The 24,878-nt window shown below is 45.1% G+C and overlaps 1 protein-coding gene across 19 annotated transcripts in view; it reads left to right on the top strand.

Moving 5' to 3' along the window:
- The window catches only part of DST (dystonin), a 2,190,048-nt gene that overhangs the window by 1,602,684 nt on the left and 562,486 nt on the right, over nt 1-24,878 (top strand). For all 19 annotated transcript variants that reach the window (XM_069606170.1, XM_069606155.1, XM_069606164.1 and 16 more), the window contains one exon: nt 8,694-8,820. In XM_069606170.1, coding sequence (XP_069462271.1) covers nt 8,694-8,820 — 127 coding nt within the window. The remainder of the gene's footprint in view (nt 1-8,693; nt 8,821-24,878) is intronic.

Genomic DNA, 24,878 nt, shown 5'->3' with positions numbered 1-24,878 from the left:
TTTACTAGCCCATTGAAGTTCAATAAACACCCTTGAACTGTGATCAGTTGTGTCTGTCTTCACTGTTTGATACCACGCCTTCCTTACAACAGTACACCTTTGGTTCTGCAGTCCTCCAGCGTCAGAGTGCCAGAAAGAAAGGGTGGCACTAAGGTGGCGGGCATGAAGCCTCAATATATACTGGCTGTGACATCATACCCAGCATGTAAAGGCGTTGAAAGGAGCTGTCGCAGAGCGGCGCTGCGTGCCCTGGTGGTGGACAAGTTCAGTAGCCACAGTTAAACAAATTACTCACCTATCGATAAAGTTCTTTCTGATGGATGTTTCTCCCACAGATTCATCATTTATGATATCTATCCCACAGAGGGACCCAGGGGATACTCCTTGAGTATCAAATTGTAGACAATGGGTGTTTTTTTCTTGGTAGTAGGAAGGGAGCTTTTAGAGAAATCTACTTTATAGAGCCAAAATCCATTTTAGAAGAGCAAGTCACTGAGAGTCAGGACGAGATGGCTTTAGATCGCCTACTTTAACCCAAAGTCAATGATAAAATGTCATAATGAGATGATGGAGAAATTAAAGACTGCAGTTATCAACCCGGTTTAATTGCTCAGAATCAACCCAGTTTAATTGCTCCAGATACTGCCTGTTTTTTACAATGCGATCTATCTGATACATTCTTCAGAAGGGTTGCATAGACTGCCAGTTGGGCACAAGATAGATGGGAAAGTATTTTGCTCCACTCCAAAGGCACCTTACCATTCATCCAACTTTGATGGAATGACAAGGTACACCAATATTAAACAGGGAATTGTTGAATATATGGGCCTCAATCCTGTATTCTAGCTACTGCCTACCAAAACCCCACAACATCTGTCATACAGAACAAAGGACATTGTGAATATGATATGTGGCTATGGGGCAAGACCCAAAATGAGCTTAAGACAGTTCACCCGCTCCCTTCCCCCTTATCTCCAGAGGGCTGATAAATAACTTTATGTTCCTTTGGGGAGGCAATGCAATCGGAAAGCAGTCACCAAAGGGTATTTTTTGCAGGAGCCCTTTTAACCTATTGGGCCCACAACATTTATGGGAGCTAGGTGAACTAACATACTGAGAGTGGGGGTTTTCCCTGTACATTTCTGACATAGACTCCTGCACCTTAGATCAACTTGCAATTCAAGAAGGCCCCTTGGTTTTGATACAGATACTCACCTCTGCCATATAGGCCCATTCTGTTTGTTTCATTAATTTCTAATGGATTTCTTACTCCCAAGGATTCCTCATCTTAGTTGTGTTTTTTCCAACACCAGCAGTCGTCAGAATATTTTTCCAGAATATGTGCAGTGCAGCTCTGTACTGGCTCTGCTCTGTTGCATTGCCTCTTGTGATTTCAGATTCAAAGTCACAGGCAGCATATAAAAAGTCAGTTGTGCCCCATGACCTCAGTTGCTTTTCTACATGCACTCAGAACACTTTTGTAAAGCCACTAATGATTTCTCTGCTGCATCAACCCAATATCCCCCAAAGCCCTAGAGGTGCAAGCCTTGTATGGACTGACTGTGGGAGAGGTCTACGTCGTACCCCATAAGGAACACTGTTGCTCCTTCCATTCTTTGTACTCCAAGGCTCTGCAGGAGTGTGTCGCAGAACGGAATACCTTACCCCATAAGTGTGGGAACCTCACTCCATCAACGTCGCCAATCTTGTATCCATTTTCCAAGAAGGCCAGAGTTTCCAAGGTGGAGCGGAAGGATCCCAAATCTCCTGACAGAGTCCGAAGCGATAAGAAAAAGCACCTGAAAAGGTCCTATCCTATCCAGCAATCCATTGAAGCAGCAGTCTTCATGCTCCTTTTACCAAAAACGCATTCATCATTCCCATTCCAGAGATGGGGATGGTACTCACAGTTGTCACCATCTGCACTCTGGAGCAGTGGGAGGCATCAGCCTCACCGCCAGTGGTGGTGCAAGGGCCCACTACATGTTTGGTAGCCATCAGAGGCACATCTTTTGGCTACAACTTAAATACTGCTAGCTCAGTTCATCCATGCCTCTGGAGACTGCTCCCCAACAGCGCTGCCTACCTCCACCATTGGGTTTTGAACTCCTTTGCAGTGTTCATTGGTTTTGGCTCCAGTGCCTTTCACTGCCCACGCTTTAGTAGGTTTTACTCCCGCCTGCTTCGCCCAATGTTTCACAAAGATGGGTTAGATCTTTGATGAAGAAGGCGATCTGTCATGCTATGCATTTGAACCTTGAGAGGAGTTCTATCTACAAGAGAAGGTCCTGACCACCCTTGCCTCTGATCAGCATGTTCTGGAGATGCTTCGATTACATACATCTTGGAGCGAGGCCCATCGTAGGACAAGCCCCTACCATTTGAGCAAGCTCTTACTGACCCTCGTAGGATGTTATGGCTGAAACCGGTATCTGGACTTTCCATCAAAAATGAATTCATCGAATTCATTTCCATTGAATTTTATAAATTGAAAATACTTTGCATGGAAATACATTTTCATTGAATAAAGTTCGATGGATTCCTATGGATTTTAGGTTTAGGATTAAGGTTAGGGTTAGGATTCCTTCCTTCCTTCCTTCCTTCCTTCCTTCCTTCCTTCCTTCCTTCCTTCCTTCCTTCCTTCCTTCCTTCCTTCCTTCCTTCCTTCCTTCCTTCCTTCCTTCCTTCCTTCCTTCCTTCCTTCCTTCCTTCCTTCCTTCCTTCCTTCCTTCCTTCCTTCCGCAAGGGAGTTGTGATTCTGGTGAACAACACAATGGCCATGCTGATGGTGAACAGACTGTGGTCCCTCCTCCAAGGTCAGGAACACATCTATCTGTTGGAATTGCCCTCATTTCTTTCCTTGCATCCGCATGGGGCAAGTGTGTCTTGATTCTGACAGACAACACCACATCCACGTTTTACCTCAAGAAGTGGGGTGGCATGTTTTTTGTTGCTTTGGGTCAGGGAAGTCATGCAGCTGTCGTTCTGAGCTCTGCAAGTTAATGTCTCTGTATCAGTGGCCCATCATTCCAAGATTAAGAACTTTTTTGCAGATGCCATGAGCATATGGATACCAGCTCTTGGAGCTCTACAAGAAATGTCCTCTTCACTGCCAGTGTCAATGGGAAGTTTGAGTTGTCCTGCTGTAGGGAATTTCCCTGGCAGGGAGCTCTGAGTGCTACATTGTCAAATGGAAATTGAATCTACAGTATTTATTCCCACCGATTCCTGTCATTCTGCATGTTCTCAAGAGACTTCTGAAGTTCAAGTCCACCTTGACCTTGATTTATTTGGACTGGGCTCAGAAGATGTGTTACCTGGAACTTCTGGACATGGCCACCTGTCCTCCCTGGCACTTCACAGCAAGAGTGGATCTGTTCTCTCATTTGGAAGGCCAGATCCTCCACCAGAGCCTCGGCAGCCCTTTAAAGAATACTCAAAGCATGAGTGGGATCTGTCGGACGATGTGCTCTTTCCTGCCATGAGGCCCGCCACCAAGTCCATCTATACCTGCAAGTGGTGCATGATTTTGGCTTGGCACCACAAGAACATGCATGGGCCCCTTAGTCTATGTGACCTTTGAGGTTCTTATTGTTCTGCTTTCTTTGGCTCTGCAGCGCCTTCAGATTTGCACTTTGAAGGGGTACATTGCCACTATTTTGGTCTTTAAGGGCACCCAGGAGCGGAGTTTGTCCTTTACCACCTCCAGTTAGTGCTGTTTCAGCTATCTTGCCAGTTTCCATCATGTCAGTTTATTGTTTCTTCGTCAGATTTAAATCTTGTGTTAACCTTTCTCGTGGTTGTTCTGCTTAAGCCCTTGCTTTAATGCTCTCTGAGGTTGCCAACCATTAAGGTGATTTTCAGGTCATCCTCACTTGGGCCAGAAGGATGGCTCAGGGGCAATGCACTGACCTGGGGAACAAGGTTATGCTGGGTAACATGGGTTACAAACTGGGAAAGCCTGCATTAACTGTGCTATAAACTACCCATCAAATAAAAGTTAGTGATTGAGCGCCAGACTCCTTTCCTTGTCTACTCCAAGGAGAACGTTACTCCAAGGATGAGGCAGTCCTGCCTTCCAAAGGTTGCATTTGAATTCCACTTGTCTCAGAGGATCTATCCATGTGTATTTTTCCTTCAGTATAAAACACAGCAGAGGTTTCTGTTAGGGAGATTTAAAAAAGTCCACCAATAGTAGGACTTATGAAGACTCACATTTGGGACACAGGACTCCAACTCTTACGATAGGACTGAACCACACATGTTTTCTTGGTAGCAATGGCTGAGCAACCTATCTTAGAAAGTAAAAAGGGCTGTAGGCAGTACAAAGAACTTAGAGTATACACATAGGCCAAGGTAACACTGACACACTAAAGGTCATACAAATATAATGGTTTATGTAGACCCCTGAACCTACAAATTATTGTTTGAGGTTGATTTCCAACGACAAATGTTAGATACAGTTAGATAGAGAGGCATGCATCATGAATAAGTCACCTTAAGCTACACGATTGTGATAGGAGTTTTCCCTGCAGGTAACCGGCACCTCCCCTCTGTGTCTATTTTTGATATATTGTTCATATTGTATATAGAACTGTGACTATTTGTCTGCATTGTATATTAGTGTATACATTTTAATTGTCTGTGTCATATTGATATACAGTAAATACCTTGATAGGCACAAAGAAAAAATGGTTTTGACATGTAGATGTGTTTGATTCTTCATACTTAGGAGTCCTCTAAATTGGTATACCAGGATGATCTCAAAATACCGTACCTGGAGTTTGCATTAATCAAACTTTGCAAAACTATAGGAATTTGCTTCCATTGAAAAAATAGTTTTCCTGTCAGGACACTTGTGTGTGCATTGTGATATTTTATATATACAATAAAGTAAGTAATTCTTCAGAAAGGTAAGTACTATAACACACAATAAGTAGCTTAGAAAAGCCAAGACATTATTCACAGTAAGTAAACCACTTTGTAATACTTTTAAAATGGCAGTATGCAATTCAAAGGTAAGTAAAACATTTGTAATAACTTTCAAAAAATCTGTTTCTGGTACAATTGGATGAAACAAAACCAACATAAAGCAGGTAAATACGTATAATTATTTCACAGAGGCCTAATACTTTAGAAGTCCATCCCTATCTATTTATGAGAGTCTCAGAGTCAGATTGGAGGGCAAAACAGGTTAGACACAAGCTGTAGCAAGTCCAAAGGCTCCTAAGGAAGTCTTCAGTAACACGTAAGTTACACCTTCAGTTGAAAAAAGGGTCAGGGAATTCGGAGAAGGCTGCCTGTAGGCACACAGACGTTATGCCAGGGCGATCATGTATGTGCAAACTCCCAAACACACGAATCAGCACTCCAGCAACACAGGAGCAGCAAAACAACTCTCGGTAGTTCTACTAAGAGTCTCACAGTACCTTAGGAGTGAGGAAATGGAGGCAGCATGATGAAGCAGCAGACCCGGCCACAGGATTCTTGGTTAGGCAGATGAAAGAAGGAACAGTGGGATGGATCTTGCAGCAGCAGTCGAGTGAAGAGGCTTAAAACATGGTTCTTCAGGGTTCTGTGATTTTGGCACCCTTTTCAAGACACCAGTGAAGAACGATCATCGCCCAGTCGATTTGTCTCGCTTTATCGGTCCAGCATTCCGTGAGGAAACTTCAAGGAGTGGAATCTTGCCTCTGGAGGTCCAGAAGGAGTCTACCAAAGTTTCGGGAAGATTTGATCTTTGGAATTTGATGCAGTGCACAGTGGCCACAGGTCCCAGGGTATTGGCGGTTTGCAGACCGTGAAGGTCACAGCTCATCGTGGGATGGCTCGAAATGCAGGTTGTCTCCAGACTGATTGGACGTAACAGTCTAAGGGAGAGGGTCAACCTTTTCGGGGGCCTCCTGATGCTTTGTAGAAGGGGTTGGACAGCAAAGGTTACTCAGAGGACCTCTCCAGTCATCTGGAAGTGCCTGCGGACATCTCTCCTCTTCATCCTCATCAGTTCTTCTGTTCTAGGCATCAACGTGTCTTCAGCTTCAGCATCCATGCCTCTTATGCAGGAACCCAGCCAATCGCCCCCATGCACCATTCAAACTCTCACCCATGCAACATTCAAACTCTGGGTGGTGAGTGTCCTTTTGGGACAGCCTTTCCCCCCTAACCTGTCCCCCCTCCAGTTTGAACTGGTTCCAGGCCGGCACAACAGAAGAAAAAGAACAGCAGAGTGTCTCAGTCCTCCCTAATTTCCAGTCCTCACAGACACACTGGAGTCTTGGCAGGCTTTACAAAGGATTCCTGCCGAAGACAAAAGTCAAACAAGGACCCCCCACAGCATGACAGAAGAACTAAGAAGGGACATGCAAACAAGAAATGACGAAAGAAAAACACAGTCACCCTTTTGGGTCAATGGTGACACTTCTGTGCATTGCTGCAGCTGTGAGTACAGCCAAGGAGAACACATTGCACAAAGGGTAGGTAAGATAAAACCTCTGCCACCAGCCAGTCAGGTTAGCTTGACACTTTAACCACAATGTTACAGGAATACTGAGAAAGGGAATACAGTGTAACCCCTCAGCAGTCCATATAAGGTGGGTTGTGCTGATCTCACCATACAAAAGATAGGAAGAGTCCAAATATCCCCTAAAACAGAAAATAAAACAGGAAGCCCAAAGGGCTCCCAGCAGCACTGCACAGAGAGTGGTGTGTGCTGCAAAAGTCAAAAGACAGATGCCATAAAACCTGGAGGAAAGTATAAAGGTATAAAAAGAAATACAAAGTATCTCGAAAGATAGGGTTAAAGAATGAGTGAATGTGGAAATAAATCCCCACTCACTCAGGGGAACAGACCACAAATCCAGTAGTCCAGCAGAAAGTGCTGATGGACTCATATTTAAATGAGATTGTGCATACAAATGAAATCTACCTAACAGTTTCTTTCTCTGGAACCCAAGAGGGCTTTCAGCTAATATGCGTCTCAGATGAGGGACATCAGGAAGGATGACCATCTCTCGGCTCTTTGTTGGTTTAGCTCGGACTTATGCTGGCAGGGCTGTTACTAAGCCGACCTGGTCCAGGTGGATTGCTCACTGCATTTTGCATTGTTACTATCTGGCTCGGGAAGAAGTTCCTAAAGAACTCGTCTCCCATTCTACCAGAGGCCTGGAAGTTATCTCTGCTTTACAAAGGTGTTGCCCTATGGGGTGTCCCTGCACATGTTTGTCGAATGACTGCCTGGATTCCTTGTGTTGGTCATTTGGTGCTGCATAGTCTCCTGGTGAAGGTGGTGGTTTCTTGCTCTCCTGTCTCCTCTTAGTACTGGACTACTTTGGGAGTCTATCAGAGTTGAGGACTCCATGGGAGGAAGCAATCCATTACAATAACACATTACTTACATCTCTGTAATGTTTTTTTATGGGTTAGTCCTTCCTCCAAGAGATTCCTCATCGCCCTCGCAACCTACCCCTCATACGAATAGCATTGTACCTATTGTTCTGCATTTCCTCATCTGCTGAGTGTGAATTAAAAAGGCAGAATTGAAGTCATGGGGTGCAACTACACCATATATATTGCCTATGACGTTGCATCCGGAGTCGTGGGAGCCAATGACAGTGAGTTGAGTATCTCACATAGTGTGGAGACTTGAGCTTCCATTGCTTGACCCAGAGCAGTTGTCCTTACTCATTGGCCCAATGAAATACTCACTCACAGAAACAATTATTCTGAGATGCTTATATTTTTTTTACAGAATTCACATATTTATGAATGTTTATATTGCCCAAACAGTCAACTGCTCAAACCTGCAAATTCCATGCTTCACTCTTTCCCAAAGACAATGCCAAACTCAGTCATGGGCTCATTTCCACATGGACCCTTTTACCCTTAGAACTCACTCCATCCCTTCCCTCCTAGATGCCCCCACCAGCCCATGGTACTGTAGGACAGACCGTGTGATTTATTCTCTCATATTCAGTTATGTCTGAATTCAATGAAATCTGTAAATACCTGACGTAACATTGAGACTCTCCCCATGTACATGTGTTTGAGATTCTGTGCCCTTTTAGTATCTAATGTAGCAGGTTTCAATGAATTAACCTTGCACTTGTGGATCGTTAAGATGCTAGATGTGTTGTTTCTCAAATCTTGGTCAATAAAGCCAAACTGGTAATAATGCCCGATTGTGAGAGGCTCTGGGGATATCCTATGTTATTTTAGACAACATCTTTGTAAATACTGTCCCTTATGTCTCAGAATTAGCCAGATCACTCTCCAACTCAGGGAAAAGGGATCTCATTGTCTCTGTCACTCTTCTTTTCATGCCTTCAATCACTTAATTTAATTTAACGAAAGTCATACTGTTTGGGCTAGATGAGTTGCTTGTTCTTCACTCATTCGCTTGTTCACTCACTCTTTTACTCAATCACTAGCACGCTCTCTCACTCAACTGCTAACCCACACTTTCTTAGAGATACACTCACATTCTAACTAGCAAACACACATTTTTGGGGAGTATTTCTTAAGTTCATTTTCAGCAGATGTAACCCTCTACCAGAGTTGTGGCACCTTGTTTCATTTAGGCCCCCACCAAGTGGCTTCCTAAAGCACATTGCTTTCATAACTTAAAACTGAATTCTTCATTGTGTTCTTCTTAAGATGTGACAAATAATCCATTATGTATCTGTTTGAAATGTTAGAAGTTGCATGAAGAATGGACATCAAAAGAAGTCGAGGTCCAGAAAATAAACAAAAAAGGAGCATCACTGTGCACTTTGATAACTGCTGTTACCTCCCCAGCGAAATCCAGGGCAACTGCAAAAGCAGGTATGTACCAACCTCTGATGTCTTTAGTTTACACCCTGGGGAATGTCTTTAGGCTACACATATTGGGAATGCCTACATGAAAGCTCAACCTATTATTAATAACCTAACCTAAAACGAATCCAAAACACAGTCTTTCCTACAATAGGATGACTTGGAGGTCACCCCCTGCAAGCTGTGGCTTAGCTTGGAACCAATCACCATCAACGTGGAAGTATCTTTCTAGTCCAGGTTTTGAAAGTCTCAACCCCCTTCACGTTCCTGCTTGGTCCCACTTTTCTTCCCACCCCTTGGGACCCTCTTCTAACAGCTTCCTCCTCCTTTTCTCCATCTCTTCCTTGTCCCTCTTGCTAATGTCCTTCTCCTTTCCACTCTCTCTGATGGTTCTTCCCTTACACCGCCCCTTCTTTCCTTCTTTGATGTCCCTCCCCTTCTCCACTTTCACTCCATCTTTGTGCTTTGCCTCCTCCTTTTCTCTCTACCTCCTCCTCTGCGCTCATTCTACTCAGTCCTCCTCCTCCACTCCTCTTTCGCTCACTATTCATTCCTCCTCTGCTCCTCTTGCTCACTTGTTACTTGTCCCTCCTCTGCTCCTCTCTGTAACCTCCTACTATGTCCCACACTTCCCCTTTGACTATCTTTCTATACTCTAGTAGGGTTTGGAATTGATAGGGTAAGTGTCAGGTGCGTACAGCTTAAGAGCAGGCTTGTGGATTGGTGCAGACTACAACTTCCCCAGATGAGCTGTCTTGCTCAGTGGACACTCTTGCGGCCATGCACCCCAACTCTGTATTACAGTATGTTGCCATCTTTGAGTCATTGGTGCTTCTTTTCCTGAAGCTTTGCTTCCTGATACATATGCTGTTGTTTTCTATCCTGGGTATGAGGACTTGTTTCCCCTGTGCAACCACTTCTCAGTGGTCTGCAGAAGGTAGGGTTTGTGGCAGCCTCTGCGAGCTGTGCCTGCAAGCCTGCTGTGCTCTGTAAGGTGGCTCTTGTTATAATTACTAGGCTGTCCTCGAAGCCGTGTAATCACAAATGCCAAACTCTGTGGGTTTTATTTTCCAGAATACTGGTTATTTTGCTTGGGCCACAATTGGGGGCTAGAGGTTTGGCTGATTTGGCATACAAAGACGGGGGTGGGTTGTGATAGGAAATCTGGATTTCTCCATTTGACACTGCCACTCTGAAGGCCCTATACAACTTCAAACTATCTTGCATTCACTCTCCTCATCTGACTAGCAGAGCGGGAGGCGTCTGACACCTACTATCTTCCCACCTCAATGCCTCACAAATCTCTAATGCTGCTTCTTCTCCTATCTCTTTTGAATTCACTATCTCTACTATTGCTCCCCCTCACTCGGTTCACATCATCACCATATATTGCTCCATTGGTCCCACTGGACCATTCTTTGATGAACTTGGGTAACTCCTTGATTCACTTTCCTCTAAACATCTCCTCATTCTCTTAGGTGACTTCAAACTTCTCCAACCACTTCTCAGAATCTGAAATTCAGTCTTTTCTAAGTGACCACGCTCTCCACTCTATCCATAACCTACTTACCCACACAGGGTAATTCTTTGGATCTTTTTTCATCACCTCTCTCTCAGCCACTAATGCTACTTTCACACCATCCCTATTTGATCACTCCATAGTTTCCACCATCATCTCCTTTCCACCATTTGACCTCTTCTCACCACTTGCCTCGCCTATTACTAAAAGGACATTTAAACCTTCTTACATTCCTCCCTTTCTTTCAGACCCACCATTTTCACTCTCCTCCTTCATACCTGACACCTCTTGCAGCAACACTGCCTTCTCCAGCTTCCAATCCCTACTATATTACTCATTCTCATCTCACTTCTGTGCTAAATTGTGGGGATTTGTGCCTTCTCTCAAAGGGGAGCCCCCCACCCTGTTTGGCTAGGGAGGTGAGCCCCCTTCGCAAAACCCTCCCCAGGGGTCGAGGCAAGTGGGACCTCACCCGGAGAGACTCCACCTGTGGGGACAAGGACGTGAGTTCCTCTTGGGAACTCTGTAGAGGATATCCTGAAATAACCTCCTTAGGAATACCATACAGAGACTTGTATGAAGAGAAGATGACCATATGTTACTGTCAACAACAAACAGTGCATGTCACTTTAAATGGAAAGCTCCATTTAACTGGGATGAAGAGGATGGAGCAGGAGAGGACGCTGCACAATGCCGAGAGAGAGTTACACGAACATCCACCAGGGAAGCCCAACAGCGACTTAGTACCTGAGAGGGTAGGAGACTGAGACTGAGAAAGCTCCGAGCTACAAAACTGCTTGCGTACTGAAAGTAGGCAGCTTGACACTCAGCCTCCAGGAAGGCAGAGCGAGCGGAAAACAGAGGGTGGTGGCGTGACCACAAATATCTCGTGGTGGACTGGCAGTCCCCAAAACTACACCAAAACCACTAAGCGGCTAAAACCACATAACTTCCCAATACCTGAAGAGCTGGACGTCTGCCCAGAAGGAGAATATGGAGTATGGAACGTCGAAGGAGTCGGAGAAGCTGTGCAGGCGAAGAACAGAACAAATCCTGAGCAAGGAGAGGTACTGGTGATGTTATGCCTGAGAATACCAGGTAACTGGGAAAACAGGAGACCATCCTCTTCATCCCAGTTAAATGGAGCTTCCCAGTTAAATGGAGCTAGTCAAGTTAACAAAAGTATAATATGGAAAACAAGAGAATTGAAGGATGAGAATGAGAGAAACTGGAAACCATAATAATTAAGAGAGAAAATAAAACTACAGGAGAAATGCCTGGGTAGAAAGATGATGGGACATATATGTCCAAAGACTGAGACTATAAAGAGAAAGAATATTATGAATTAAGCAGAAGAGAAGAGAATCTCAAGAAAGGGAACTGTAGGGGTTGTATATCACTACCCTGGGAAAAGGTAAAAATATCCCTTTATTGTCAAAAGAAAGAGGGGAGCAACAGGCAAGCAGAAATCATTAATAAGAACAAGATACAAGTACAAGATCAAAGAGACCTGGTTTTTAAAAGAAACTAAAGTATAAAAAACACATTTTGAAAGAGTTACACAAACCAATCAAAGAAGTCACAAAAAACAATTTAAAAATCACCTATTAAGAAGAACCAGGAAGAAGTTGTTTGCACGAAGCAAAGCCCAGAAAAAGGGAGTCCTTCTCCTATCTTTAGTTGTTAGAATAGTGTTAGGGTCTGTTAGAGTTAGTTTGGACAATGTACAGATTCTTTTGGACATTCACAGACGACTTACGAGCACTATCGTTAGTCAGTTAGGTAGGTAACGCCCCATAGCAATAGGGAAAGTTAGGTCTTATTCTTATTCTTTAATAAAAAAACAGCTTTGAAATGTCCTCTTAAGAGTCTGCATCCTTCTTCTGACCCGCCACACTTCTCACTGCTAACTTCACTCCTAAATCTCAGTGTCCTCCACCATGGGTCACTCCATTCATATGCTCTCTCCCCACAAATATGCATCAGCTGCTGCGTAAATAGAGGCACACCCACTCACATGAGGACCTGAAACTCTACCTCTCTACCCTGAGCTCACTCAAGTCCTCTCTTGATAGAGCGAACATTGATTTCTACCTCACCCTCATTGACTCTCACTCCAACCATATTTGCCACCTACACGGAGCCCTTAACTCGCACCTCATTCCTCCTAAACCTATGACTATCTACTCCCCTCTCACAGCTATTGATCTTGCTGAATACTTTGCTGCAAACCTTTCTAAAATTAGAGAATATCTCATGACCTTCCTTGCACTCCCTCCTACATTCTAAGCTCTGCCTACTCTACCATCATCATCTGCCTCTATCTCCCACTTAAGTCACACTAATAGTGAATATGTCCTATCTCTACTGATGAAGGCTAACTCCTCTTGTGCCCCATCAGACCCTCTTGCTCCTCAGCTACTCAAGCCTATTGCCCCTTTAGTGATCTCTCACCTCCATGAACTCTTCATCCTGTCCTTCGACTCGGCTTGCTTTCCCTCTATTTTCAAAATGGCCACAGCCATCGCTCTCTTAAAAAGGCAAAGGGCTAATCCAAACCTACCGGCTAGCTTTCACCCTGTGTCTCTCCTTCCGCACTACTCTAAAGGTCTTGGAAAGGGTTGTGTTCAACCATCTTACACATTTCTTACACATCAACATCCTGCCAGACCCCCCTACATGCAGGTTTCCGCCCCTGTCACTCCATGGAAAATGCTCTCATGAATGTCTCCAACTTCATCCTCTCTGCTAAACTCTCCAAACTATTCTCTATCCTAATTCCCCTTGAACTGTCCACTGTCTTTGACACTGTCGACCCTCTGATCTCCTTAATACTCCTTTTCATCTTGGGGTTTGTGATTGAGCCATTTCCTGTATTGATTCCTACCTGACACCTTGCCAATTCACTGTCTTCTGGAGCAACAGGGCCTCTTAACTCACTTCTTCAACTGTTGGTGTTCCACAAGACTCTGGCTTGGGTCCTCTCCTCTTTGCACTCTACACCTCTTCTCTTTGGCTACTTTTCTCCTCCTTTGGGTTCTTGGACCAACTCTTTTTAGGTGACACCCAAATCTTCTTCTCTTTTCCTGAACTCTCCTCTGATCTCTCTCAAAATTTCAAACGTTCTCTCTGCCATTAAATATTTGATGGCTTTACACTCTCTGGTGTTCAAGTCTACCAAAAAGAGGTGCTCTTGCTCCCTACCAAATGCTCTCTCTCATCTCTTCCCCTGCTTATCCAGTTCCCACCTGACACTCAGCTCTACTCTTCTTCAACTAGAAATCCCAGCATCATCTATGATCCTTCTTACAACTTCTCTACATTCATCTCCAAAACTGCAATGGAAGCTCGCCTCAACCTTCTAAATATTAGTAAAATCAGGCACATCCTTCCTTTCATCACCGCCAAGCATCCCTTTCATCACTGCCAAGCATCTCTAAACCACTCTTGTCTTCTCTAAACTGGAGTACTATGCCAGAATCCTCTTTGGCCCCCCCAGCTATGCTTTCTGTTCTCTCGACAAGATCATTAACTTTTCTACCAAGACTGTCCTTGAACTCCTTCACTTGACACCTACTTCCTCGTACCATCACCAGGGTGGATGGCTCACAATGCAAAACAGGGCCAGATTTAAATTCCTTCTCCTAGTTCATACATCTATCCACAGTCAGGCAACGCTCTATCCTCTATCCAACTCTACAAGCCTTCTTGTAATCTCCGCTCTGCCTCTTCCACTACAGTTGTGGCACCTCGCCCTCCATGTGCTTCCTATCACTTCCACTCGTTCTCTCTTCTTGCACCACTTGCAGTGAATTTTCTTCCCCCAGACCTCTGATAAACAGTCCACACTGATATGTTCAAAACAAAACTAAAAGTCTAGCTCAGTTACCCTCTTAACTTACCACTCATCTACCTTCTAGCTAACATTTTCTTTAACCTGCGTCTGCCCCGCACGTTCACTGCCTCTACTCTAGGACTTCATCCATCATGCTCACATCCCTAACACAGTTGACCGTACCACCTACCTGCACTTAAACATTTCTAATGTTGGTTTTCCTTAATCTATGTTGGTCCACTCATGTATTGTCCCCTGTGACTAATCCCTTTACACCCTCCACACCCTGGTCAGAATATCACATGACCTTACCCCATTGTAAGAAGCTCACTGCGTCCTGTCAATTCTGATTTCTTATCTATTGTACGTACTTTTGTGATCAAATGAGCATTGTTCCTCCCTGTATATAAATAAATAAATAGAAACAAATAAATGTGGGTGTATTAGGGCTACTCCATATACTGCCTCCAATGCCAGCGTCATGGGGCGGTCAGTGACCCGTGCACCCAGAAGGTTCTAGCCTCCAACATGTGACCTTGTCACAGAGGATAATTGAGGCAATTACAACCCCATGGCAAAATAAATAGTGGGCCCTTTTGCCCTTGTTTATGCAAATGTGTTCAACATCTGTGCAAAATCAGAAATGTGGTCCATGCACTGTTGTATGCTAAGGACGCAATTTTACTTTCTCCGGCATCCTCTGAAAACTGATGAAGACTTTTTCAGACATCCCTTAACTTTCAGAAACTTCTCAGAAACTATGCAAAGAATAACATTCTCTTAGTAAGCACTGCCAAAATAAAGGTTTTAATGTTTGGCAGGATTCTTACTAAGTGGGGGGCAGTGACAGTTTAGGGAAAATGTTAGGTAGAAGGCAGATGAGAGGTTGGCTAAGAGGGTAACTCGGAGGTGAGTAGGTAGGCTTTTAGTTTAGAAAGAATAAAGTGGTCAAAGGGTGTGTTTAATGTAATTCTTCATCTTGTTACTTGATGGTTATGCTCTGCTCATTCACTCACCGGCTACTAAAGCCAGTCAGGTTTACAGAACAATATAAATGATCTACACGGAAAGACATTCTCTGTACATTTCTCCTTGAATATTTATTGTAAATTCCCTGAAATCTAGCTGTAGTTTACCATTTGGCAATTCAATTAAAAGCACGCTTTAAAAAGGTTACTGGGCTTTCCTCATCCCTTTTGCATTTTTATAATATGTTAAGTGGGAGTTACTTTCTATACCACCAAAAGGAGATGCCCAGGGGTAAAAAGCAACCTAGAGTGCCGAGGAAACCACACTAAACAAATTCACTACAGCACTTGGCCTAAGTGATGCCCAAACCCGATGTATTCATACCCTATTATATACAGTTCTACAAAGAAGATATGGGTTGTTCGGGTAAGGTTTGAGAAGGAGGCAGCAAGCTAAGGGACTAGAGAGAGCAAGGATTGTGTACTGCAGTGAGGAGGTGATTTGCAGAGAAGGTGAGGTATTGGTTGGTGAGAGCAAGTGGTACTGTGTTGTGAGTTTGCGTGGAAGCTGGGTAAGTGAGAGTGTTACCGAAAGTGCAGAGAGTGAGTGGAAGATTACTAAGGGAGTGAAAGCAGGTTGAAAGAGTAGAAGGATGGGAATTAAGTGTGGAGAGGGGAGAGAATCAGTAGTAGTAGAGTTAAGAGTGGGAGCGTAGCAACATAGGAGGTTGGAGGAAGACTGTAGAAAGAGAGAGACATCAGAGAGACAAAGAAGAAAGAACCATGAGAGAAGGTGGGTGGAGGAAGAGACTAGCAGGATGAGGATAGTACAGTGGTGAGAAATACGGAGAGGAACATCAGGGTGTGAAAGGAAGGGGACAGATTGGGGCTTGAGTGTCTGGAAGTAACACACCTGCACAACCCCCTTAGAACTAACTATTGGATAGTATATGCCCAACCTAGGAAGTCCCTGAGGGAGGCTAGATTAATAAGGTGATTGCCTTTAAGCTGTCACTGACAGCAGGATCGAACTTAGATACTAGGATGTTAATAAGCACTGGATAATAACATGTGGAAATGGGACACTTGGGATGGAGAGGGTATTGCTTCTTCTAGATGCGACAGTGAGGGACGGACCTTGCATCCCTTTCAAAAATGTTTAATAAAAGCCCTTGGAACTGTCTCTGGAATTTGGTGCGTTCTTAAGGCCATGTGTGATAAGTACCCACTACGCCCCTACCTCAGGTCTTTTTTCTGCATGCTTGGCATGCTGTTTACTCGGAACATCATCTTTATAAAACGGTTTGACAATGTCATGTGTGACGGGGCGGCCCGCCACAAACAATCACGTTGACTCCTAAAGTCAAGTTTCAAGAGTGTTTAATTATCAGAATGGCTGGTTTCTTTTTCTCTACAGGTTGTTCAGAGACCCAATGGGCTGGGAACTTTGAAACTCAGGCCAGCCCTTTCCTCTCTCAACTTCCCAGACCTGGGTCCCACCTTCCAGCCCCAGACATCCCTGCCGGGCCATTAGTCACTACCGATCAGTAACACCTATCTGTTCTTCCAACTATGACTATCAGTGTTTTTCCTAAGACGCTGGCTATCTGTCTCCCTAGGGAACTTCTAACTTTCTCTCTCCTATCGTTGGTTAGTCTCTCCATGAATAGGGAATTGTGCCTTCTTTCACCACACGTCACGCTCACACTATTCACAGCCTCTCACTACTGACCCTTTACTATACTGAACCTTCTAACTGTTCTCCTCCCACCACGTTACTGTCCCTCCAATTTTACACTCTGCCTTTCCACCTCCACCCTTCGTTCTTACTTCTTTTCCCACTTCTGTTCTTACTACCACTTAAATCTCCAACTGCTCCTCTACCTCTGTTCCTTCTTCCCCTCGCTCTACTTCTTCGCCTCCTACTGTTCCTCTAATACTAACTCCTATTTTCCCACTCACTGTTGTTCCTCTGCTACTAACATGACTACTGTTCTCGATCCGCTACTACCACTTTCTGTCTCTACTACCTTCCCAGTTACTCAAGGATATGGTGCCCTGCACCCCTCGCTCATTATTATGGACACACAGGGATATGGTGTCCTGTGCTGGCCACTCCCACCACCTACCAATCTACTCCCAACCACTACTACATCCGGACCTACTTAATAATAGCCTCTGCACTCCAGTCGCTCTCTCCTCTTCTGGTCTCGTTGATGTCCTCCTCAGGCCGCTGGTCCTCACCCAACTGCAGCCCACACCATACAACTCCCAAGCTCCCGCTTATATATCCCTCCCCTTCTCTGGATTGGTCACTTACCCTACCAATGGCTTACCTTGCTTTCAAGGGGTGGGACGGGGAGGGTTTGGGAGGTTGCTGTATTAGGAAGTTTCTCTTGGTGAACTGGCTCTTCTTCTTTTCTGGTCTATGGTTTTTCTCGCGAGGATGTTATGCAGCGCGAAACCAGGTCCTGCCATGGTACTGTCCTGGAAGATTGGGAGAAGGTGGGAGGCGGCCTGGCTACACATTCTCTGGCACCAATGGTTGTTTGGGTCGGGCTCCCTCCCACCCCTGACAAGGCTGGATCAACAGCCCTGTCACATATGCCTGATTTAAAGCCTTCAGGTTTCAGGTGCTGCTGGGACTGCAGCTCCAAGATGCCCATCACGACCTGTACAGTCCCTGTGGGCAGTGCCTGGGGGCAGTAGGGGGAGAGCCATGACATGGAACAGTGCAGTTCTTGCCAGTTCAAGAACCCCAAGGCCTTGAGGGAATGGACTGCTAAGTTGGCACTAGGCCCCCACTACTTCAAAGTCGCCAGCCCAGTCTCTTCCTAAATCTTCAGAAGTCAACATTGAGGTGTTGACTCTGGAGAAAGGGGATGAGAGGCAGTCCAGGTGACACAGGTAATCCAAAAAGAAATCTCACATGCTTAGTGATTCTCGCCACTCCTCTTCTTCCTCTTCTCATCAGACAAAAAAGAAAACATAGGTCTTGGAGGAACGGTAGAGATTGGCTGGACGATGGGCAGGGTAAGTGTTATCCATTTAAGAGTGCGTCCAGAGGGGAATGGGAGGACTTTAAGACTCAAATGTTGGATGTGTTTGCGACAGTCATGACCAGTATGGCTTTGGCCTTGATTTTGTCGGTGGTTCACCCGCATACGCGCCTGACGGAAGCGGTAAAAGGTGAAAGAGATGTGGCTGTACGCCCTTGAGCTTGGTCCCCTTAAAGTAGACACCTAAGATTGTGGTTGGTGCTAGCATATCAAGTTCAACCGCAGCCACCACTAGTTCTGCCTGGCGGATTTCCTGGCATATTAGCAAATCTTATGGAGTTAGCATCAGAGATGGATGACGCAAGTAGTCTTGACATGTCCCCAAACTTCAAGATGCAACAAGGGACACCATGCGCATACCCAAATGCACCATTTCGCAAGATGATTGAAAAATATGTGGCTGCATTGGGCCTTGGGGCCCCAGTGCCGCTACTGGTGAAGTACGACCTTACAGACATCTTAGATAAGGGTTCCCAGTTGGAGACGGCTCTCTTTTAATGCAGTGATTGGTGAGCTGCTGTTGGCATTGTGGTAGCACCCATGTTCAACCCCAGCCGTTGATAAGGAGCTTGTAAACAAGTATAAAGCAGAGCGTCAGGGCTATGCTTTTCATTGGAGTCCTTCGACCCTTGATGGGCTGGTGGTTCAGACAGTGAACTTGAAACCTTCATCATAGACCCTCCCACCATATAAAGAGGCAAATAAAACAGAGGCCCTGGACTAAAGAGTTTTTGTTTGAGGAGCATTGCATTTAGTTGAATGTGGTGTCAGAGGCTTTGTCGCATTTGCTTTTCCTCAACATCGTCAATGACGGTAAGGAAGTGGCTTGCCAGGCCCTTCAAGCCAGTTAAGATAGAACAGATGTCATCATACATTCTATAGGGATTTCGATTGTAATGCAAATCGCTTCCTGACTTCGAACATAAGGGTTTTCTCCGTAGGTACAGTCAATGTTACTGGATATGGCATTCAATGATGAGCATCTATTTGGTCCGAAGGCTGACAAGTCTTTGTAGAAATTTAAGGAGTCAATGATTATGGATCACTGCATAGGATTGCTGGTCCAGTAGCCCACGCCATCTCCTTCCTTTGCCTTCCTGGCAAGAGGAATTGGGTTTTTGCTGTTTCATTCCATTTACCAGAAAGACGCTTCTGTCCCAAGCCAAATGGGCATGCACAGCCAGGCAGGGATAGGGGTGCATCAAGGAGTCTGACAGCGACAGCCACAGCGATGGCGCCCATCACAAAACCTCTCTGATGTCTCTTCCATGCTACTCCCGTGGTTGGGCAAGTCTCCAAGCATTTGGACAAATGGCAGGAGATCACTTTGGATGCTTGAGTGCTACAGATGGTCAGGCACGGTTATTGCCTCCCTTCCTTTGTGCAAGCCTCTGAACAGACCACCTGTGATTCCATGCTCAGATCCAGAGCTGGTGCTCCAGGAAGAATGAACTGCTCTGCTGGTGAAGGGGGCTGTGGAGGAGGTTCGGTTTCCGGAGAGGGAAACAGATGGTACACCCAGTATTTCTTTTTTCCCAAGAATGGGGGGTGTATCAGTGCTGTTGCAAGAGCTTGTCCAGGCTTTGCAGATCCAGGACTGGCTGGTGTCGTTATATCTGTAGGATGCCTACTTCCATGTGACTATTCATCGAAAGTCAAGGAGGTTCCTGAGGTTTGTCATTTTCAGTTGAAGGTGATTGCTTTTGGATTGACCTCCGCACCCAGGGTGTTCACCAAGTTGATGGCAGTGGTGACATTCCACCCCAGGAGGGTAGGAATCTACTTACTTTGATGAATGGCTTATCCAGGGCTGCTTGATGGAACAGGTGCCTAGGCATTTCAAATACAACGGTTGGCTGCTACACCTGACTTAAGCTTTCCCTGAATTTCTAGTAGTACAACATGAAACCAGCCTTGAAGCTCCACTTCATCGGGGCAGTCCTGGACACGCAGGTGGGGGAAGGCATTTCTGCTAGAGGAGAGAGTCACCAGCATTCAACAGATGGTCACCTGTTTTCAGAACAAATGCATGCCACTAGCTATAGCCTTTCTCTGCCTCCTGGCTTCCTGCATCATTTTTCTGGTGCCACAGGCTAGGCTGAGTGTGTGCTTGCTGCAGTGGCTACTCTGGGGTCAGTGCTCTCAGTTCTTCTGTGACATGTCGGATGCCTTTCAAGCTTCAGGTACAGCGATGGTTTGATAGCAGGGGAGCCATTTTGGATGCCTTGGCTGGCGGCCTTGGTCATCACAGACACCATTCTGAAACGCTGCGGTGCTCACCTCTGAGATCTGCAGGTGAGCGGGCTTTGGCCCTGCCTAGAGTGCCAGTGGCACATGAACCTGTTGGATGTGCCACCCACCAGACTAGTGCTGTCGGCATTTGTGCCGTCCCTTTAGGGGACGAATGTCATGAGCTTCACAGACATAACAGTGGCCATATACTACCTCAACAAGAGAGGGGGTTTGGTCACTGCTCCTATGCAAGGGGGGCATGCATCTCTGGTTCTGGGCATTGGAGAAAGACAACTCTGTGTCAGTGGCTCCCCTTGAAGAGATGCAGACTAGGTTGGCCCTGAGCAGACAGGGCTGCTCAGGGCCAACCTATTATATGGCCAAGTTACAGGGCCAAGTTATTATAAGTGATTACTCATTTCCCTCTTTATGAGAGACAGGGCTGAGTCTCTGTGAATGGGAGATTTTCCCGGAGGTCCTTGTGGTGATCTTTCACCTTTGGAGAGCCCCTTCGGTGGATATGTTTGCAACAAGAGCCAACTCATCATAGTACAGACTTTCCTGCTTGAGGGAATTCCCTCCGAGGGGCCCTTTAGGGGATGCTTTTTTAGCAGAGTGGACCCTCGGCCATCACTACGCATTTTCTCTGTTTCGGTCATCCGGTTGGTTCGCAGGAGACGGAGAAAGTTATAGGCTCACTTGACTCTGATCGTCCTGGATTGATAGAGCGTGATACCCAGACATTCAAGAGCTTTCCACCTGTCCACGTTGCCGTCTTCCTAGGAGGGTGGACCTGCTGTTGGAAGGTCTGGTGCTTCACCAAAACCTGCAGTCTCTCAGCAGCCATACATGGCTCTTGAGATATTAAGGTATGATGGCTGGGGTCTCTCTAATGAGGTTTTGGAGGTGTTTCTGGCTGCATAAAGGCCCTCTTCTCAATGTCCATTGATGTGTGCAGGTGGAGAAAGTTTTAGGAATGGTGCAGGTTTCACTTTGACAGTTTATTTCCCAGCGTGCATGTCAAATGGACCATACAAGGCTGGGGGCATTTTGCTTTACCTTTCCTGCATGGCCCATTGGGTAATGCAGGCTAGTGAACTACGTGTTTGTATGTGTGTGTGGGTGTTTATGGATCCCCCACACAGAAACAGATTTGGCAGTGGGTTAGAAGTTCTCCGACTCTTGCGCACATGTACAGGAACCAGGAAGCACTCTTTGCTCCCTGTTTGTGCTGCATAGGAGCTGACAGGCTTTCGTTGAGGAGTTAGAGCAGAGAGGAGAAGAGTCTGGTCCGGGACTGCATGCAGGTAAGAATTTATTTTGTTTTTTACGGATTATGATTATATGATGCGTGTGCATGAGTGAGTGTATGATGTATGGATGTGAATGAGTGAGTGAATGATGTGTGAATGGTGCGTGAATGAATGTTTGTGCATATGTGTTTGTGATGGTCAGATAGCTGATTTTGGTGGGTGGAGGGAGGTGAGGGGGCGTTCAGGAAAACACATTTTTTACTGGGCATCTATCATAGGCACCATAAAGTAAACCACCAATTTTCATTTTTCAAAATACTAAAGAATTAAGATAATATTACCAATCCCTATTTAACATAATTCAACTCATATTTGTTCACATATGTTTTGTGACAGAAGTGGCTTCAAAAAGATGAAAAACACAGCCCCTGCATTTAGTGATTTAGTTATTATAAGTGATTACTCCTTTCCCTCTTTATGAGAGTACTATTTCTCAGAAATAATCTCCACACATGAGTGGTGTCAAAATCAGTCTCTCAAAAGGCTTCTTGTCACTCAATATATGCCATCTATTTAACTTTCACTCAAAGTTCTATGCACTTGCTCCTTGCCCCAGAGTTGCCAACAAAGGGGTTTAGCTTTTATCTTCACCCTGACTTTTAACCTAGTGGGCCTTCTTCAGCTCTGGATAATGTAGCACACTGGTGACTATGGCAAGTTCTCTAGGTTTTTTTTTACATCTTTGAAGGACACCCAATCGTAGGACATTTAGATAATGGATTCCACAAGTCCAAACATAGTTTGTTTGGATTCCAATCTTCCATACAGTATTGTACTTTTATACTACACCTTTGAGAGAACCTCTTTGTTTTTAGGTGCCACTTTTGGGTTCCACTTGCCTCTCAGTTCCAAGAGCCACTATGTTTCAAAGCTTCTCTCAGGATCAACCGTCCCTTCAGAGGTAAATGTGCTTTTCAGGTCCAAGCAATATTTCAACCTCTTCCTATCTGATCTGGTCAGCAATTCTCTTGGGGTTCTATGCAAAGACTGTTTATATGGCACCTTAAACCCTCCTACTGACATTGTATTTTTGTGGACTAGATCAGGACCCGCTCCCTCCCCATGCTTCAGTCTGGCCCCTTTTCCCGCAGGGCCATTCTGGACGCGTTGTAAGTGATATTATAGCCATCCGCCATTTTGACATTTCTTGAATTTTGACATTTGCAACGAGTGTTCCCGGTATCGTTCATTCTCCTCTTCATTCTGGCGAAGTCCCTCCATAGGCCCCACTACGAATAGCCATGTTTAAACCAATGTTTTGCATGTCACCTCGCATGGAATGAGGATCGCCTCGCACATTAAATGTTTAAAAGACCTCAACATAAGAAAACTTATATTGAAAACATCACTTGGATCACATATTCAGGTTATTAAAGTAACACCTTTACCAATGCTATAGAGAGGCAGGCACCTGTTCCTGCTATTAATAATCATGTCATGCCTTGAAAAAGTCCCTTGAGGTTGAAACACGTGTTCACTTTCTTCATGTTTATGCTACTTGATGTTTAACAATCTAGGCACATTTGCATCCATGTGGCTTTTGTCAAAAAGTGTAAAACTATCCAGCTTTAGTCACATACATTTGTCAACCAACTAGTTTACATTATCAGAGCAGGATTAAACTTTGAATGCATTAGGATGTACTATGCATAGTTACATTTAAAATGCCAATTATGTTTTTCTTAACCTTGATGAATGACCATCCACTACGAATCAGTTTAAAAACTCATTTCGTAAAGGCATCCTGTACTTAAATGAACAGAAACGTTTTCATTTCCCAACATTAATTGATAGCAATGCTGTGACTAGTTGATCAAGTACTAAATATATCGCAATTTTTTAGGGAATGGCAAGATTATCCCCTTTTTGATTAGGTACGCAGTCAGGCCCAGTCACCTACCATAATGTACAATTCACCAGTTCTCTAGTGTTAGTGCCGGAATCTGGGTATCAAATACTTGCCACAGCCCCGCCAGGCAGTTTTCTTCATTTAGCCTTTTAAAAGCATACCTACATTTTGGCAACTTGTTCATTTACAACATCACTAATTGTGTTACATTTTATATAGCTCCTCGTGAGAGATTTGTCACACTTCTAATCCCTGAAGTTGTTGGTAGCATAATGGGAGCTTGCAGTGTCTTTATATAAGCCTGTGCATTCTTTTCTAATAATACCAAGTGTAACATAATGGGCGTATAATATACAGTTTGGAATAATCATATGATCAGCCAGCTTTGACACCAGAACCAGTGTACTCAGCATGAAGTCCAATAGTTTGGACAGGTTGTATGCATGCACAGATGGAGCCAAGTGGAGCATCCCCAGGCCTTCCATGGTCCCGCTCGCTCTCTTCTGGTCATGTGACCAGTGATTGTTCGGCTTCCATGGTACTTCTGTTACAGTCTGTACAAAGTCTTTCTGATATTTGCCCATAACATGTCTTCACACCCGGTTATGAAGTGCTACACTAGTATGTTGTGGGATAGAACCTGGGATTAGCCAGTTGGACTGGAGGGAACATTGATGTGTCATCCATAACCAGGTTCTTTAAAAGAACACAGAAACACATAGGCAGCCTATGACAAGCCCCTGACACGTGCATGGGTGAAGGTGAGGGAAGCTGGGGGATCTTCCCCATACTACCCCCAGTCCCAGAATTGCATAGCAGTGATGGACCCTGTTCCCAACTCACCTCAGTGGCTCATCCCTGCTGCAAGGCCTGCTTTTATTCCTATTACAATTATCAGGCTATTGCTTGACCGCGGACCTAGCTACGGGAAGCAACAGAGCACTTTACAAGCCATAGGGTAAGGACATGGTGAGGGAAGCAGAGATATAAGGGAGCAGGGAACTAATAATGGGGGAGGAGAAGGCGGGCTATTTGGCAGCAAGGGATCTCAAAGTAACATGGGGAGGAAGCAGGGAGGATGGACTGAGGGGGAATAGATCACCCATTCTCAGGTTAGGTGGAGAGTGGTGGGTATGTGGACTGTGAGAAACCTGATGGTATTCTCCAACCCACTCCTTCAGGATCTTCAATTCAGGTGGCCAGGGAAGGGCCATTGCTTTTGGATCCCGACCCTGGGGGTGGATAAGCGAGGGAGGATCACCTGAGGGGAGAGTCATGGGGGATTGGGAGGA

This window comes from Ambystoma mexicanum, chromosome 4p (genome assembly GCF_040938575.1).
Source record: "Ambystoma mexicanum isolate Mex_15411 chromosome 4p, UKY_AmexF1_1, whole genome shotgun sequence".
NCBI lineage: Eukaryota > Metazoa > Chordata > Amphibia > Caudata > Ambystomatidae > Ambystoma > Ambystoma mexicanum.
The sequence above is the reverse complement of the archived record's forward strand: the minus strand, read 5'-3'. Positions and strand labels throughout refer to the sequence as shown.